Source organism: Boleophthalmus pectinirostris, unplaced genomic scaffold, assembly GCF_026225935.1.
Source record: "Boleophthalmus pectinirostris isolate CB_2022bp ecotype Guang Dong unplaced genomic scaffold, ASM2622593v1 HiC_scaffold_13, whole genome shotgun sequence".
Lineage (NCBI taxonomy): Eukaryota > Metazoa > Chordata > Actinopteri > Gobiiformes > Gobiidae > Boleophthalmus > Boleophthalmus pectinirostris.
In genome coordinates this window covers 22,525,864-22,541,821 of record NW_026571036.1, presented here as the reverse complement: position 1 = coordinate 22,541,821, position 15,958 = coordinate 22,525,864, and the positions used below count along the sequence as shown (strand labels likewise).

The 15,958-nt window shown below is 37.3% G+C and overlaps 1 protein-coding gene across 4 annotated transcripts in view; it reads left to right on the top strand.

Moving 5' to 3' along the window:
* Nucleotides 1–15,958, top strand: part of LOC110158640 (kinesin-like protein KIF13B) — a 46,041-nt gene that overhangs the window by 27,422 nt on the left and 2,661 nt on the right. Inside the window, exons 27-42 of one of the 4 annotated variants that reach the window (XM_020923190.2) lie at nt 126–258; nt 912–1,058; nt 1,156–1,185; nt 1,612–1,711; nt 2,774–2,900; nt 3,660–3,715; nt 4,692–4,810; nt 5,739–5,915; nt 6,266–6,358; nt 7,041–7,193; nt 7,641–7,718; nt 8,641–8,697; nt 8,915–9,017; nt 9,707–9,792; nt 12,910–12,978; nt 13,856–15,569. In XM_020923190.2, coding sequence (XP_020778849.2) covers nt 126–258; nt 912–1,058; nt 1,156–1,185; nt 1,612–1,711; nt 2,774–2,900; nt 3,660–3,715; nt 4,692–4,810; nt 5,739–5,915; nt 6,266–6,358; nt 7,041–7,193; nt 7,641–7,718; nt 8,641–8,697; nt 8,915–9,017; nt 9,707–9,792; nt 12,910–12,978; nt 13,856–15,569 — 3,242 coding nt within the window. Of the gene's footprint in view, nt 1–125; nt 259–911; nt 1,059–1,155; nt 1,186–1,611; nt 1,712–2,773; nt 2,901–3,659; nt 3,716–4,691; nt 4,811–5,738; nt 5,916–6,265; nt 6,359–7,040; nt 7,194–7,640; nt 7,719–8,640; nt 8,698–8,914; nt 9,018–9,679; nt 9,793–12,909; nt 12,979–13,855; nt 15,570–15,958 lie in introns of all 4 variants that reach the window. The other 3 variants (XM_055149115.1, XM_055149116.1, XM_055149117.1) reach the window with 3 other exon arrangements.

The following is a 15,958-nucleotide window of genomic DNA, read 5'->3' as shown; positions in this document are numbered from 1 at the left end:
AAATTAGTTTTAGTATTATCATTTATCGTCTGTATATATTACTGCATAGCCCTGGCCTATGCAAACACAACCTGTTTAGTCTCTTAAAGTGACAGCAGCCCCCACGATTGTGTGTCCCCTGTCAGGTGGAGCGAGGTGACACGTCGTCTGGAGCTGTGGGTGCAGCTGATGGAGCTGAACGACGCTGGAGACTTCACACCTGTGGAGGTCACGGCCGCTAAAGATGTGCGCACCGGGGGCGTGTTCCAGCTCAGACAGGTACAGCGCCAGATGATCAGCAGTTTAAGGCTCTCATAAGTGTGTTTAGCTGGCTGTATCAGAGCTGAATCATTTGACTTCACGTTCTAAACTGCACAACTTATGAGCAACGTCTTTTGTTGAAAAAAAAATTCATGTCATGTGGTAATACAGGAAATGCTGCAATATGTTTTTAAACTCCATACACCTTCACTAGAATAATTTGGATAATTTTAGCCCTAGAATTGCCAATCTGTGCTGAATAAAATGTAAAAGAGAGCTGTTAATTTGAAAACTACCGCTTCATGACATCACGGTGAAACAGAGCATTTTGAGCTTTGAGTTTAAATAGACGAATAATAAAGGATTACTCATAATAATAAAGGAATACAACATGTGTGAATGAAACAAAACACGACTCCAGGTATGGTTTTTAGGAAGTAACAGCATTATAACATGGCTTAAAGCTCACAAGAGTAAATTTTGTATGATATAAAACCTTTAACCCTAACTGTTTGACCTGGAGTCAGTTTTTTGAATAATCACAAGCAGGTACAGAAATGTAGGTGGAAACATACATTTTCTTAGCACCCAAGCCTTCAATGCAGTACAATACAGGATTACTCAAACCAGTAATTAACCAATACTTCTTCTGTTTGTTGTATAAACTGCAGGGTCAGTCTCGGCGTGTACAGGTGGAGGTGCGCTCTGTGCCGGACTCTGGGACCATGCCTCTGATCGCTGCCTCCATCGTGTCCGTTTCCATCGGCGACGTCAAAGTCCGACAGGCTCCTTCATCCAAAGCTGCTGAGGCACACTGGGTAAGACATCAAACACATTCACTTTAGAAGATTTATAAGAAGGAATACTGTGTTTTGACATCATGCTAAACAGTAATTATGGGTATGTTTATTTCAGGGTGACAATGAAGAGTTGGACAGCTATCAAGTAAGTAGCAACTCTTATACATGTCTTAAAGGGACTGCATCAAAAACTTTTTCCATGTTATAATTCTGTATCCTCATCAAACGTGTGTTTTTTAAAAATAATATACAACACATGTCTAGTATCCTAATTCTTCGCTGAAATAAGTTGTGGAGTTTGGCCATTATGTATAGCTAAAAACTAGCAAGCTAACAGCGCAATGACAACATTCTGATTGGCCCCTTTTGCAGTACACAATTTAGGACCCACTTTACTCATCTAGCATGTGATAATGTCCCTCATTAAGATAATACAAGTTGTCTTCCTTTTCACAAATCCATTCATTCAAAAATTATGTGTAAATACTTTTTTGTTTTTCCGTTAAACTGGTTAGAGGGGTTTTATAGTCATTTTTAAGTGCTACTGGTAATTGTCTCCTCTGGTGTTCAGGAGGTAGATCTGGAGCGCATGAGGCAGCAGTGGCTCTTCACCTTGACTCAGAGACAAGAATATCTGGACCAACAGCTGCAGAAGATCGTTTCTAAACCAGGTACTGCTTCAATGGACTTGGATATGAGGAGCAAAACATGATTCATTTTTAGTCATACCACCAAACCCTCTCAGAATCTGTAATTAACTGTAATATTCACAGTATAGCAAAATGTCCATGTCAGTTATTCTCTAATACAGCAGCATATCTCATTGTTACATTACCAGACACACCCAACACAGCCAAAAAGGTTTTATGATCATCTGAAAACTCGAGAAAAAATACAAATTGGATTGGGTCTGTGATCAGTGTGAGGGTTCATGATCTTGTTGAGGAGGATTCTGTTGTGTTTTCCACAAAAAGGTGTGAGTGACTAACTAACTGCAATGTTATTTAGTTAAACTGCACAAACTATCTCACCTGTTGTAGTTCCAACCTAGTTTGCTCTATCTTGGCAGACTGTCAAAATAAAGCTCAGATTAAGTCCAATTTGTGTAACAGAGCTTCTAACAGAATAGTGCTTCCAGTTAGCTTCACACCTCCAGCGAATGTTGACCATCCAGCAGCAAAATATCAGTACACAACCAACAAACCTATAACTTTGCAATCACCCTAATTTTGTTATTTCAATACATTGTTAGTGACAGTAATGTTAATGTTTATTTTAGTAGATTGTTAGTAATGTTAACATTATTTAAAGGTGCATTGTGTAACTTTTCTGATGGAGAAAAGCATTTGGGCCCAATCAGATGCTTTTCTCCATGGAGATGTTACTGCTTTCCTTGAAATGTTTCACAGCATGGTATTAAACCTTTCTATCTTCATGGAGACCAAACCAGAACCAAGGTGCAGGTCAGATCTGTGGAGAGGTGACCATGCTTACAGTCAGAATACCTGTTTTTCTGTGTGTGTCTGGGTTTCTGGGTGTTTTTGAACTATAAAACTACCATTAATTTAATACATGTAAGGGAGAAATAATGGTAATAAACTGAGAAGCAATAAAAAAAAAACATGACATATCCATAGAAACAATCAAGTGACAGACCCCCTACCAAAAAGTTACATAGTGCACCTTTAAATACAGTAGTAGTGCTTTTAATCTGAACATGCCCCTGTGTTCAGATAAATCAGAGGACGATGTGGAGAGAGAGTCTCAACTGCTGGAGTGCCGTCTGACCCTCACTGAGGAGAGGAATGCTGTGCTGGTGCCCTCTGCGGGGAGTGGCATCCCAGGAGCCCCAGCTGAGAGGTTTGTGTTCGACTGGGTCTAGAGGGCAAAACAAAATGATTATGTCCTTGTTCACTAGAGGTGGAGAACTACAGTTATAAACAATATATCACCAATTGCTGTTATGAAAGGTCCTCTATAGGTCAGATATTTCCAGAATTTTAAGTAAACCACTTTTTTGTTGGTTTTGTTGGGGTGGCCCTTGTTTAGAACTAGTTAGAGCAGGTAGGTAGCCCCCTTTTCTGTCCTTGTTTAGAACTGGAAAATCCTGTTTTAGATCTTGTGGTACTTTGAAGGCCAAATCTTTTCTTAGGTGGTTCATACTTCATATAAAAATGGTTGTTTCAAAAGTATGCACAGTTTGAAAATCTATTATGTTTTGTATGATTAGAAAAAAAAAAAAAAAAAAAACAAGGAAAAAAAAAAGAGTTGATTAAAAAAAACAACAACTTTGGAATAGTATTAAATATGAGATACTAGGCTTATTTCAGCCCTTGTCTGATGCATTGCACAAATGTCATAAATATTTGTAGGATCCCAAAAAAATATTGAGATCGTAGTGTCTGTCAGTATCACACACTTCTATTGTGTTTTATTGTTTTGTTTTCTGACACATTGCAAAACAGCAGACAGAAGTGGCAGTTTCCATCTCAAAGTTGTGATTGATGTAAGTTTAGCCCGTTAGAGCTGTTTAGTGAGAGATGCGCGCTCTTCTGTGTCTGTTGTGCTAATGATGTGTTAAAGGCGTGAAGTCACTGTCTGACAGAGTGTCTCCCCCAGGGTCCCAGTCCCAGGAATGGAAACGCACATCCCAGTCCTCTTCCTGGATCTCAGCGGTAAGTTAATGTCATTTTTCCTATGAGCATGACAGATATAAGGGTCTTGTATGGATTTGATTTCAGCTGATATGACATTTAAAGTGCGTATGACAGGTTTCGATGATTCTCCAAATTTGACTTAACTTGATGGGATAATATATGCTGCAAATATAAAGGATAGTTTTACACAAATCATTAAACACTTTGTAAAAAAAGGTTTAAGGAAGAAGAGAGTTATATTTTAGATAAGTCCATGATGACGTCACATTTTTTCAGTTTTTACTTTATTTTATTCCCTTGTGTGATGTCACGATTTCCAACCAGGAAGTAGAATTTTAAACCTAAAAACGGCAGAAGTGGGGAAAAAAGATACAGTTTAGTTAAATCTTAAATATAATGACCTTAGGTGTGTTTTAGTAAATGAGTAGTCTTATCTGTCACCATGGAAATGTTACTGCTTTGTTCCACAGTATCACGAGGGAGATAAGCAGTTTACAGCACTATGCTACATTACAATTCAGATCTTTGGCATCACCCTTTTCAGAATGGGAAATGTTTAATGTCATACCATGGAACATTCCAGAAAAAACAATAACATCTCCATGGAGACAGGCCGGTAGCAGGCCCTCCACCAATAAATATTTGGTATCTGTATAAATATTTTTAAACATATGGCAAAGCCCACATATTGAAGTAGATTAGTAGTTCACAATTTTCCTTTTCACTTGAAAAAATAATAACACGATCATTTTATCTGACATAATATAATAATGATGATTTTGAAAACATACAAGTGCCTCATTAGCTTCAGTGCTCATCTATTACATACATTCATATACATTTAATAATATCTGACAAAAATTACTGGCCCAAATTTTCCCAATATTCCCAGTAAACACGGCTATACAGAGCCTTATAAACTAAAGCTTAGGTCCTTGTTTCTGCAAAGTTGATTCATTTTGTTGAATTTAGTATTTTTGTGTTTTTCTCTCAGCGGATGATTTCCAGTCCAGACTCTCTGCTCCACTCTCCGGGGGCCTGGATGCTTTGCTCAGTGAGGAAGATGAGGATGAGTTCTTCGACCTGCACATCGTCAAACATTATGATCCAAAGGTAATGGGGCTGTTAGAATAAAGTAGGGCAATTCCTCTTGACAAATTCACTGTATTCATTGCTTTTTCTACTATTAATCCCACTGCTTTTTAGTGAACAATTTAAAAACTTTTCTGGGGGACTGGTGTTGCAAATTAGCCTAAGGTATAATCACTGTGCTACCTGCATCAGATTACTGAATTGTTAATCTATGTTTGTTATATCAAATAAACAATTAATAAATAGTAAATTATCCTGAAAATAATTTTACCAACTACCGTTGGTAAAATTACTGTACAATTGTTTTAATAATTAGAATTTTTTCCCCTCTCTAGCCAAGTCTCAAGTGTAATCAGGTAACTTCATTTTTTATTCATGTTTAACCAGACATCTATAGAGCCCATAGTGACAACTTTTTGCATTTACCGGTAGCTTCATAGTTACTGTAATATTAGTTATTAGATGAAGTATTAGTTAGTTTGTCCCATAGACTGTATAAAGAACTGGACTAAAGGGCTGTGCCCATATTTGACCTCCAGTCAAATAAAGCTCACAAAGCTTGAAGTTATAGGAGTGAATTTGGAGTGGAGGTCCTTATTAAGAATAGGAATTTAGTTATGGACAAAATAGCAAAATAAAAAACAGCAGGATCATGTAGAGCAGGTTAATACGAGCATTTTAAGACCAAAATTACGAGGCTCACTTCAGCAGTTACAGAGAGAGAGGTGACAATATTTCAATGTAAATTGGAGCCAGAGTTGATGGAGCCGGAAGCGCCCCTAACCTTCGGCAGCTAGCAGGTTTGTTATGTCCATTTATTTATACAGTCTATGGTTTGTCCCAATCACACATGTTAATTTTTACTAAGTTCTGTATTCTGTCTTAATGTCTTGTGCTATGGTAAAAGTTACATAATGGGCATAAAGAATTTTTGTGTTGTTTTTTACAGGTGAAGGTGGAGGCGTCCTGGGACTCCACAGTTCACGAGTGCCCAGAGCTGAGCCGAGCGGGGGCCCCAGACCTCAGGGTTTATCTGACTGTGAAAACTGTGGTGCAGCTGTCCCACCCTGCCCACATGAGGCTGTTACTACGGAAACGCATCTGTGTCAGCGTCACCGGGAGACAGGTCAGATACAAAAACGACTATTGAAATTAGATATGAGTTTGTAAGTATCAGTACTAATACTGAATTCTGTATAGTTTTTGAATGGTCTTGATCTATTTCGGGGCTTGTAGATCACATATTATAGGAAATACTATTATTTTGCATTGAATATTGTGTATTGTAAAAAGGGAGTGTTTTTTATTATCACTGTGCTATTGAGTTTCGAGTATCAAAAATAATATTTCAAATTCTACAATGTTAAAACTAAGCTTCTTTTTATCCAAATATACAATATTGTTACTAAAAAATAAATTAATATTAATATTAATTAAATAATACTAATGTATCAATATCTGGTCTGTGTCTGACAGGGTTTTGCTCAGAGCCTCCTGAAGAGAATGTCCCAGCGTAGCACCATCCCTGGCTGTGGAGTCACCTTTGAAATCGTCTCCAACATCCCCGGGGTGAGAAGAACGGTGCACACTGCATCAACTCTGCGTAATTACTAAACATTATTATTCTGAGGTAAAATATTGTATTACAAATTTCACAATAGTCGACACCGCAACTGACCATTCTTTAAAGGTGCACTATGCAACTTTTTGATTGAAGTTTTGTCATTTGCTTGTTTCTATGGATATGTCATTGCTCTGCCTGGAATGTTCTACAGTATGACATCAAACAGCTCTACGTTATATTAAAATATATTAAAATACTAGTTTTACTACTCAAAAATACCAATAAAACAGGCATTCTGACTCTGAGTGGGGTTGCCTCTCCACAGATCTGACCTGTAACTTGGCCTGGTTTGGTCTTCATAAAAATATAAAGGTTTTATACCATACTGTGAAACATTCCAGCCAAAGCTACAATATCTCCATGGAGAAAATCATTTGACGGACCCCCCAGGAGAAACATTACACAGTGCATTTTTAGGGCCTATATTACTGTATTTTAAGACTAAAAACATCACACAGTATGATCTGGTCTACAGTGAGTTAAAAGCCAAAGCAAAATGTGTGTGTGTTTTTTTTTGTTGTTGTTGTTGTTGTTTTTTTTAGAGAAGCCTCATTACAACCATTATTTATGTATTTATAATTCTCACACGCCTCATTATTGGCTCTATTGTTCATTCAATGTATTCAGGACATCCACGGGCCGGAAGACAGGGAGATGCTCGCTCGACTGGCAGCCAGTGCAGAGGAGGATCCCACAGCCGACAGTGAGGCCGCCATAGAGAAGTACCTGCGCAGTGTCCTTGCTGTGGAGAATGTGCTCACTTTGGACAGGCTCAGACAGGTCAGGGGTCACACAGGGCAGAGCAAAAGTGTACAGATTGGAGATGTTAAAATGGAACAAAACACACAATTCTACAATAAACCTTTTACTGATGGGGTCCACAAAGTCAGTTTTTCCTTCAGCTATGATTAATTAGTATCACTAATTCATAGGTTTCAAGTGATGAAAAATGTTTATTGTTGCCAAAGAAATTTGAATTTCTCAAATAAATAAAATTTAGAGGAATGTGTTGAATAGCTGAACTTAATATCCTGGCAAAGATTACATAATCTGCTTTCCACCTTTATGATTAAGTAATATTCTGTTGCAAATAATTAAATAATTTATTTGAACTGACAATGAATGTTAAACATCTTATTGAATTGGTTTAGTAGATATTTAGTAGATATGTCCTGAATATAACTCCTTCTTTGTTATAGTCTTTATATGTGATATATCTGCTTACAGGAGGTGGCTGTGAGGGAACAACTGGCCATGAGAGGAAAAGCCCAGAGGCACAGTCTGAGCTCTCCAAGTGTGAACCAGGTGAAACATTTATGTTTTATATTATAGTGTTTATATTATCTGTGTGTGGCAACTAATACCCAACTTGAGCTTGTTAACATCTTTCTGGGACTATGTTATGTTCATATTCTTGAAACAAAGGTTATGTAAAAATCTGATAGAGTGCAGGGTTCAGTCTAAATGAATAAACATTAAGAATTCCCCAAATAAGTTATCCATGAGTTAAGAACCTGAATTTGAGATATTAATGTTGTGAATGTTTGCTGTGCTGTCCAGTGGGAACAGTGAAACCAGTATATAATGAAATGATATTGTAATAACAGAATCTGTTCATGTTCTCCATCTCATTCTCACTCTGTAATAAAGGTCTCATATTACGTTATTTTGATGTTATAATGTAATTTCCTCATCAAAAACATACCTGGAGTTGTGTTTTTTGTTTCATTCGTACAATTTTTAACACACAGACCCCTCATATTTAGGCTGTGTTCTTTCTCACAAACAGAAAACACTCTGATCTACCTTGTGATGTCATGTGGTTACACAGGAAGTGCTCCACTGTGTTTTTAAAGTCAATAAACCTACACTAGAATCATTTGGATGATTTTAGTCCTGATTGTCAATCTGAGCAAACGTAAAAGATAGCCATTAACTTTAAACAACAGCTTCATGGCTCAAGGTGGAATACATTTTGAGTGTAGGAGATGTAGACAGAGTAATAAAGGGCTACTCAAACATGTGAGAATGAAACAAAACACAATTCCAGGTATGTTTTTGATGAGGTAAGAACATTATAACATGACTTAAAGCTCACAAAAGTCCATTTAGCGTAATATAACACCAACCTCACTTGAAAGCTATCTATTAACTCTTACCTACTGTTGTAAGTGCATTATTAACTATTCACTAACCAGCATTAACTCACTAACCTTTGGCTGTGCAGCTGTCCTCCAGTTCCTTGGACCTCTCCTCATCTACTCACAAACTTAATGACATCAAGGTGAGATTGAATGCCAAGTAGTGCCATGACCTTGTTCTACTATGGGTTCTTTTTTTGCATTTTCTCAGTTGTGCAATGTGTTTTTTGTATCTAATTCTTATATGAGACGTGGGTTAGTCAGGTTATGGCCTCTTTGAATATTGTAATTAAAAGTAATTTTAAATGGCCTCTGGTGCATTACTGTTAGAAAACTGAATGGTGATTTTTGTGACTTCAGGGTTGGGAGAGTCACCAGGACTTGTCTCTGAAGCCTTCTCCAGCTAAACCTGCTGCTCCCTCCAACTCTTCAACTCTGACCCGGAACCTCCACCCAGACACTGGTAATATATTTTCAACACAATTTTTTTACTTTTTCTTTTTTACTAAGATCATTTTATAGGGACTATGTGATTGATTTGATTTGATTCATGTAACACTTTGTCAACAATAAAAACAAGTTCATTTAAGTCTGTTAGTTGTTATGGTGAAATTTCAATATGAAGAGTAAGGCTTCTTAGTTCTGAAATTTTGAAAATGAATGACATGAAATGACTGATATCTATTATTAAGTTGGTGTAGATCAATTTTCAAATTAAAAATGTTTTAATGAAAATGTAAAATCATGTTCTACAACAATGTTACAGTTGAGCACAATATACTTAAGGCTATATGAAGTATATTGTTTGGACAGTGGACACAGTAATTTGTTTTAAAGAATTTACAGTGTATTGCAAACAAGTGAGAAAATTGGAATGTGGAGTTTTCTGTAAATGTTTTGTGGAAAAATATAAATTTGTTTTTTTGTCTAGCTGATTGAACCTCAAATCAGCTGTGCATTTTTTCATCAATTGCTTTTTTTCTGCCTCCAACCTTTGCTAAAAAAAATCCTTCTCACGACTCAGTTTCCTCTTAATTTTCCAAATGTGTTTCTTTTCTAATATTTTCCATCCCTTCTCTTTTTTCTCTGTCTTTCCATGTTTGTACGTTTGTGTACATTATTCAGGTTTTGCTGCATCTTTTTTGCCCCCAGTGAAATCAGTGCCCCGTCTGCTCATGTCTCTACTTCCTGGAGGCAAAGAGGAGAAATCGAACCAGCTGCCTTCCCCTCCTCCTCAGGTACACTCCACACAGCACCTACAGATTTGAGGTAAACGCGCATCACAGAATTCAGAACGGACACATACGCACATTCGCTGCTATTTCTGTCTCCTGTCGCCATGGGAACAGAGGCAACATACAGAAGGCAAACAATAGAAAGATAAAGACAGGAAGTGAGAAAGGCAAAGAGTGACTATCAGGAGTTTCATGTAAAGAATATTAAAGAGTTCATTTGCAAAAACGTCACCAGAAGCTTGCATTTCATTCCTTGTATAATATCATTTTCAAAAGCCAAGTGCGTTTACTGTTATCAAAATATTATTCCATCCCTCCTTGATTAAGTCCATTCATAATTATATTAATACTTATGGAAGTACTTTCTGGTATTTTTTTAAAATGGGTATACCTGTTTTTGTGATTGAACTCTTATATTGTCTCGTGGCAGTGCTGAGAGGCTGAATTCTTGTGATTTAAGATTACGTTTTTGTTTGTGTGCATCAAGACCTTTTGAACAAGACTGCTGCTCGGGTGCTTAAAGTTTTAATCCAGTCTCAGCCAGTTGTCATTGTTTCTTTGAACTATAAGTGGGAGATATATTGAAAAGTGTATAATGTATAATAATGTCATAATATTGGATGCTAAATTAGAAAATTTTGTGTATTTATAATAAAAATGTAAGAACTATTTAAATTAAAAAAATAATAATACAGGCTTTTCATTGTAAGATTTCAAATTAGGGTTTCAAAGTTTGTTTGTTTTTCTTGATGTTCTTTTATACTCATTCACATTTTTACACATTCATGTTTTTCGAGCTCTTCAACTTCATTTGAAACTTCCCTGAGGGTTTGATGCTAACTGTAGGCATGCCTCTGTCTGAGGCTTGGCAAGAGTTTAATCTGATCTTCGTTTTAACACAATCTGACCGTAAAGAACTGATTGAGCTGGAGCTACAACAGGTTTGTCTGTGTTTGCTGATGTGTGCAATGTGTCTCCATGGTAACGCCAAAGCACTCCGCCATTAGAGATGCATGTAGAACACCCCCAGCGTGATGCCACTGCAAAGTATCAATAGGCAATAAGTACGGAGTGTTAGTGAGTAAGTGATTTTTGCATAGAGAAACCATTTGCACAGATTAACATTTCACATCCACGCACACAAAAATGTAATTGAAAATATTATTTTCTACAGGTAAATTGAAGTCTCTAAAATAAAATTTTAGGAGTAAAGGTCTTGGCAGGTGTCTAGACTCTGATTGGTCCTCTGTGTGTCTCTGTATTGGGATGCAGTGAGTGAATGAGAAACAGATGAAGCATTTGTCTTCAATCATGCTCCGTCTAAACCACAGAAGACAGCAGAGTCACCAGACTACAGTGGAGTTTATTGGTCTGATTAGCGGCTCACACAGAGGGGAGGCCAATCAGAGAGCGTTGTGTCTGTGTGGAGTGGAGACCCGCAGATCCTGTTGTTCAATTGTTTTAGATTCTGGTTCTAATGAGCACTTGTCTTCTCCCTGTGAGGCCCTGCTGTAGGTCAACACAACACAAAGAGATTATGCACTCAGAGATTAGCACAGCAGTAAAGGGAGATGAGTGTGAGTGTTTTTGAGAGAAGGCAGGCAGTGTTATAAAGCTATACTTTGATGAGAATATATGTTACTTTAAATTTCATATAGATATCAAATGAGAAAAAAATATCTACAAAAAATAAGATATTATATTCAAGGAGCAAGTCCATATTTTTGGGTTGTGTCATGTCAAATTGTTCTTTTTCTTATTTCAGTTCCATGAATGTTGCAAAATGAAAATACTCAGATACAATGTTCAGATTTGCCGTTTAGGAGTGGATGTAATAGTTTTTCAATTTCTATGAAATAAGTAAAATGTCAGAATAGTACTAAGGCACTAAACAGAACTGAAATAAATATCTACAACAGTGCTCTAAGGGACACATATTATGCTATTTTCTGATCCAGGTTATAACATTGCTTCCTCATCAAAAAAATACCAGGAGTTATGTTTTGTTTTATTCACACATATTTAACTTGCAAAGCCTGCATATTTAGGTTGAGGCTCTTCAAACGGAAAACATTCTTCCACCTTGTGATGTCGTGGTAATACAGGAAGTGCTCCACTGTGTTTTTAAACTCCATACAACGTCACTAGAATCATTTGGGGAATTTCAGCCCTGGACTTGCCAATCTCTACTGAACAAAAGGTGAAAAGTAGCTGTTAACTTGAAAACTACTACTACTATGTGACATCACAAGGTGGAACAGGGCGTTTTGACTTTGAAGATATAGAGTAATAACAGAGGATTACTCAAACATGTGAGTGAAACAAAACACAACTCCAGGTATGTTTTTGGGGAGGTAACAACATTCTAACATAGCTTAAAGCTCTCAAAAATCAATTTTGTGTAATATAGGACCTTTAATCTTTAAGAGAAGAAGCCAGTTAAAACAACTTGATGTGGAGAATATTGACAGTGAGTTTTTGTGTGAACTGTAGGATGCAGAGATGAACAGAATAACTGTGTTTGACCTCCTGAAATTTGACCCCACCACAGCGGTCAGTGTCAGTGGAGCCGTGACCCCAATCAAACGTCTGCTTCATAGTTCAGCTCTCACATGATTATAATCACATACAACTGTTCTGATTCATGAGCTTGTCTTAAATGAAAACATGCTGTAAATGAATTGACGATGAACAATAAAGCTCACTGGCTGTGGTTACATGTGCACTCTAAATCTGATTATTGTATGAGATTGAAATGACATGTAAATGGAAAAATCACCTTTCTTCTGATTTCTCTGATTACTCACATCAGATTTGGTGGGTTGCATGTCATTTAAATTATCTCAAATGTCCAAAAATTTGATAATCAGATTTTGGTGTACATGTGAACCTAGCCGCTGATTCTGTGGCATAATTCTGTGAATGTATGAATATTTGAGTAAAAATCTGGAGGAAATGGTGGTGATTGACATGTCAAGTGTCAAGTGTATAAGTTTAGTAAAGTATTAACTGGACAGTATAAAGCATATTTTAACAGTAATACAACCAGTGGCATGGTGCAAGTGAAATAAAAATAATGATATGATACGATACTAATTGAAAGTTTGATGTCTTCTGCAGCCCAGTCTTCCTCGGATCATGGTGCAGTCTGCCAGTGTAGAAGAAGGCCTGAGTCGACTACAACAACCGGTAAGACCAAAGTGACTGTTCAAACTCATGTGTCAATTCAGAATAATACCATTACTGAGCAGTGGGTGTTAAACAAAGAGCCTCCTCTGATACAGTTTTTGTGCTTATCTTATATTTAATCCTGTGTACTTTTGCTCAGATGTCATTTAGAACCAAATATCCATCCTGATAATAATAGTTTGATATTCATTGTTGATAATACTTCACCCAATCAACACAAACCTTGCATTTTATCAATTAGAACTGCATAAATTAAACTTGAATATTTGGCTCCACTATATAATAACTACACTTTAATTAGCCTTAATAAAGCATGATCAAAGACTTAATAATACACAAATAGTTTATTAAGAATGATTCAAGCTTCACAACTGTTGACTCTTGTGAGCTTGAAGCCATATTGTAATGTTTTTACCTCATTAAAACATACGGGTAGTTGTGTTTTCGTTCATTTAGACATGTTTGAGTAATCCTTTATTATTAATCTGTCTACATTTCGAAAGCTCAAAATGCTCTGTTCTACCTTGTTATGTCATGAAGCGGCAGTCTTCAAGTTAACCTCTGCCTTTTACTTTTAGTTCAGTAGAGACTGGAAATTCCAGGACTTGATTGATTGATTCTAGTGAAAAGCACTTCCTGTATTGCTACATGACATCACAAGGTGGAACAGAGTGTTTTCTGTTTGAGAGAAGAACTCAGTCTGACAACATTATAATATAAATCAGAAAAAGGGCCCATATTGTCCTATTTCTTATCAATAAGTGTTCCCAAATGTTGTTAAAAAGTCAACTATTTAACAACATTTTTTATTGTATTGAACTGCTGATTGACAAAAGAGACATTTTTTAAAAATGTATTAATTTGTTTGTTTTTGAAGGTTCCCATTGAGAAAATCATTCCCTGTGACATCACACTGGAGAGCCCTAAACCGGTCCATGCTCCGCCTCCTATCGTCCCGGAGACAGAGAACTCCACCTCAAGTCCTGTCAGCGAATCGTCCAGTGGGTACATGTCCACCAGCATTTCCACGGCAACGCTATCCGACGTCTACACCCTGAGCTGGGACCTGCCGCCTCTGTCCAGCATCCAACCAGAAGAGGAGGAGGAAGATGGCGAAGTCACAGTTGGGGATCGGGAATTTCTACTGGACAAATCGCTTACAGAGGAATTGGAAAAAGATTTGCAAAAACGTCAACTTCATCAAGAACAAATAAACAGTGAGACATCTGAAAAGGTAGTTCACCAATGTGATTTAGACACCAAAAATGTGCAAGAAGTCGAAATTCTTGCTTCGAATGATGTAAAGACAATGGACTCTATAGTGGTAGACAAGGAGGAAGGTACAAATAAGGAGATGGACGCCAAAAATCCTGTAATCAATGGGGCAACTTCAATTATAAACCAACAAAAAGCCAATGAACCAATTCAGACATCAGCTCTTGAAATATCCAAAGTAGACGATAAAGACTTTGAAGAAATTGTACTTGAAAATGACCAAATTTTAACTGTAGATACAGAAGTTGAACTGGCAGATCAGTCTGAAACAACTGTAGTCAAAGAACAATCTTCTCGCTTGATATCAGAGGAATCTAAACATTTAAATCTAGTTTCAACCCAAAATGAAAATTCAAGGTCAAAAGAAGATGAGGCAGAAGAAGAGGTCCAATCAGAAAATAATGAAAAGCCTATGGAGCAACTACAACCACTGGGGCAAGAAGGGGTTATAGAATCAACTGTAGATTTGGATGTGAATGTTCAAGAAGTTCAGGAATCTACAGATAACCAACAATCTTCTAACATGAAATCTGAAAAAAATGACTCTTCAGTTACTGTTTCAACAATTGCACAGGAAGAAGAAACATTAACATTTGAAAATGATCAGTCAGAAAATAATGACAAGTCCATGGAGGAACTACAACCATTGGAGCAAGAAGAATCAGCTGTAGATTTGGATGGGCAAGTTCAGGAATCTAAAGATAACCAACAGTCTTCTAACAAGAAATCTGAACAAGTGGACTCTTCAGTTACTGTCACAACATTGGCAACTGAAGGAGAAACATTGACACTTAAAAATGATCAGTCTATAGTTTTTGCTGCAGAAAGTGAAACCAAATCAATGGAGGATTTGTCAAGTAATTTAGAAAAGAGTTCACCAAAGGACAATGGACAGTCTTCGGTCGTGAAATCTGAAGAATCAAGTAAAGTAAATGAAATTAGCTCCGAACAATCTACAAATCTGTTACCACCTGCTTCTAAAGTTGTTTCGTCCAAACCACCAGCAGCAAGTCCATTCAAGATTACAAAGAAAGTCAAGTCCTCAGACCTCAAGTCCTTCCAACCAATCATAGATGAGGATGATCCTGCCACAGAGAGGTCTGGGAGTCCCGGGATGCACCTGTCTGTTCCCACGGAAACGCTAGAGATCATTTCAGACTCGGAGGAAGGAGACGCCAACGCCGTTCTGCCCGAATGGTTAAAGGAGGGAGAGTTTGTGACAGTCGGGACAAATAAGTACGGCACCGTGCGCTACGTGGGACCCACAGACTTTGCACAAGGGACCTGGGTTGGAGTGGAGCTGGAGGTACCGGCAGGTGAGTAGTGCACATGAATTGGTGTGTTTGCCTTGTAAAATCAGTCTGTGAGGGCTCCCAGCTCTGTCCTTGTTGATATTTATTTACCTTAATCTTTTGACCTGAACTGACCGTGTTCAGTTATGATACTCAACAATGGAAACATTATGATCCACGTTGTGTTGACCACAGACCCCAAAACATAGCCATGAGTCGACTGGATTCACAACTTGCAAGAATCCAGTTACAGTATCGGTTAGAATCTGTTGAAAATGGTACAAAAGTGGAGGGCAATAATAGGCCTGCCACAATAACAAATTTTGAAGTTTTGAAGTACATTGCTGAAGTAAATATAGACGATAAACAATAATACTGAAACTAATTTATGCCACTGATACATTAACCCAAGA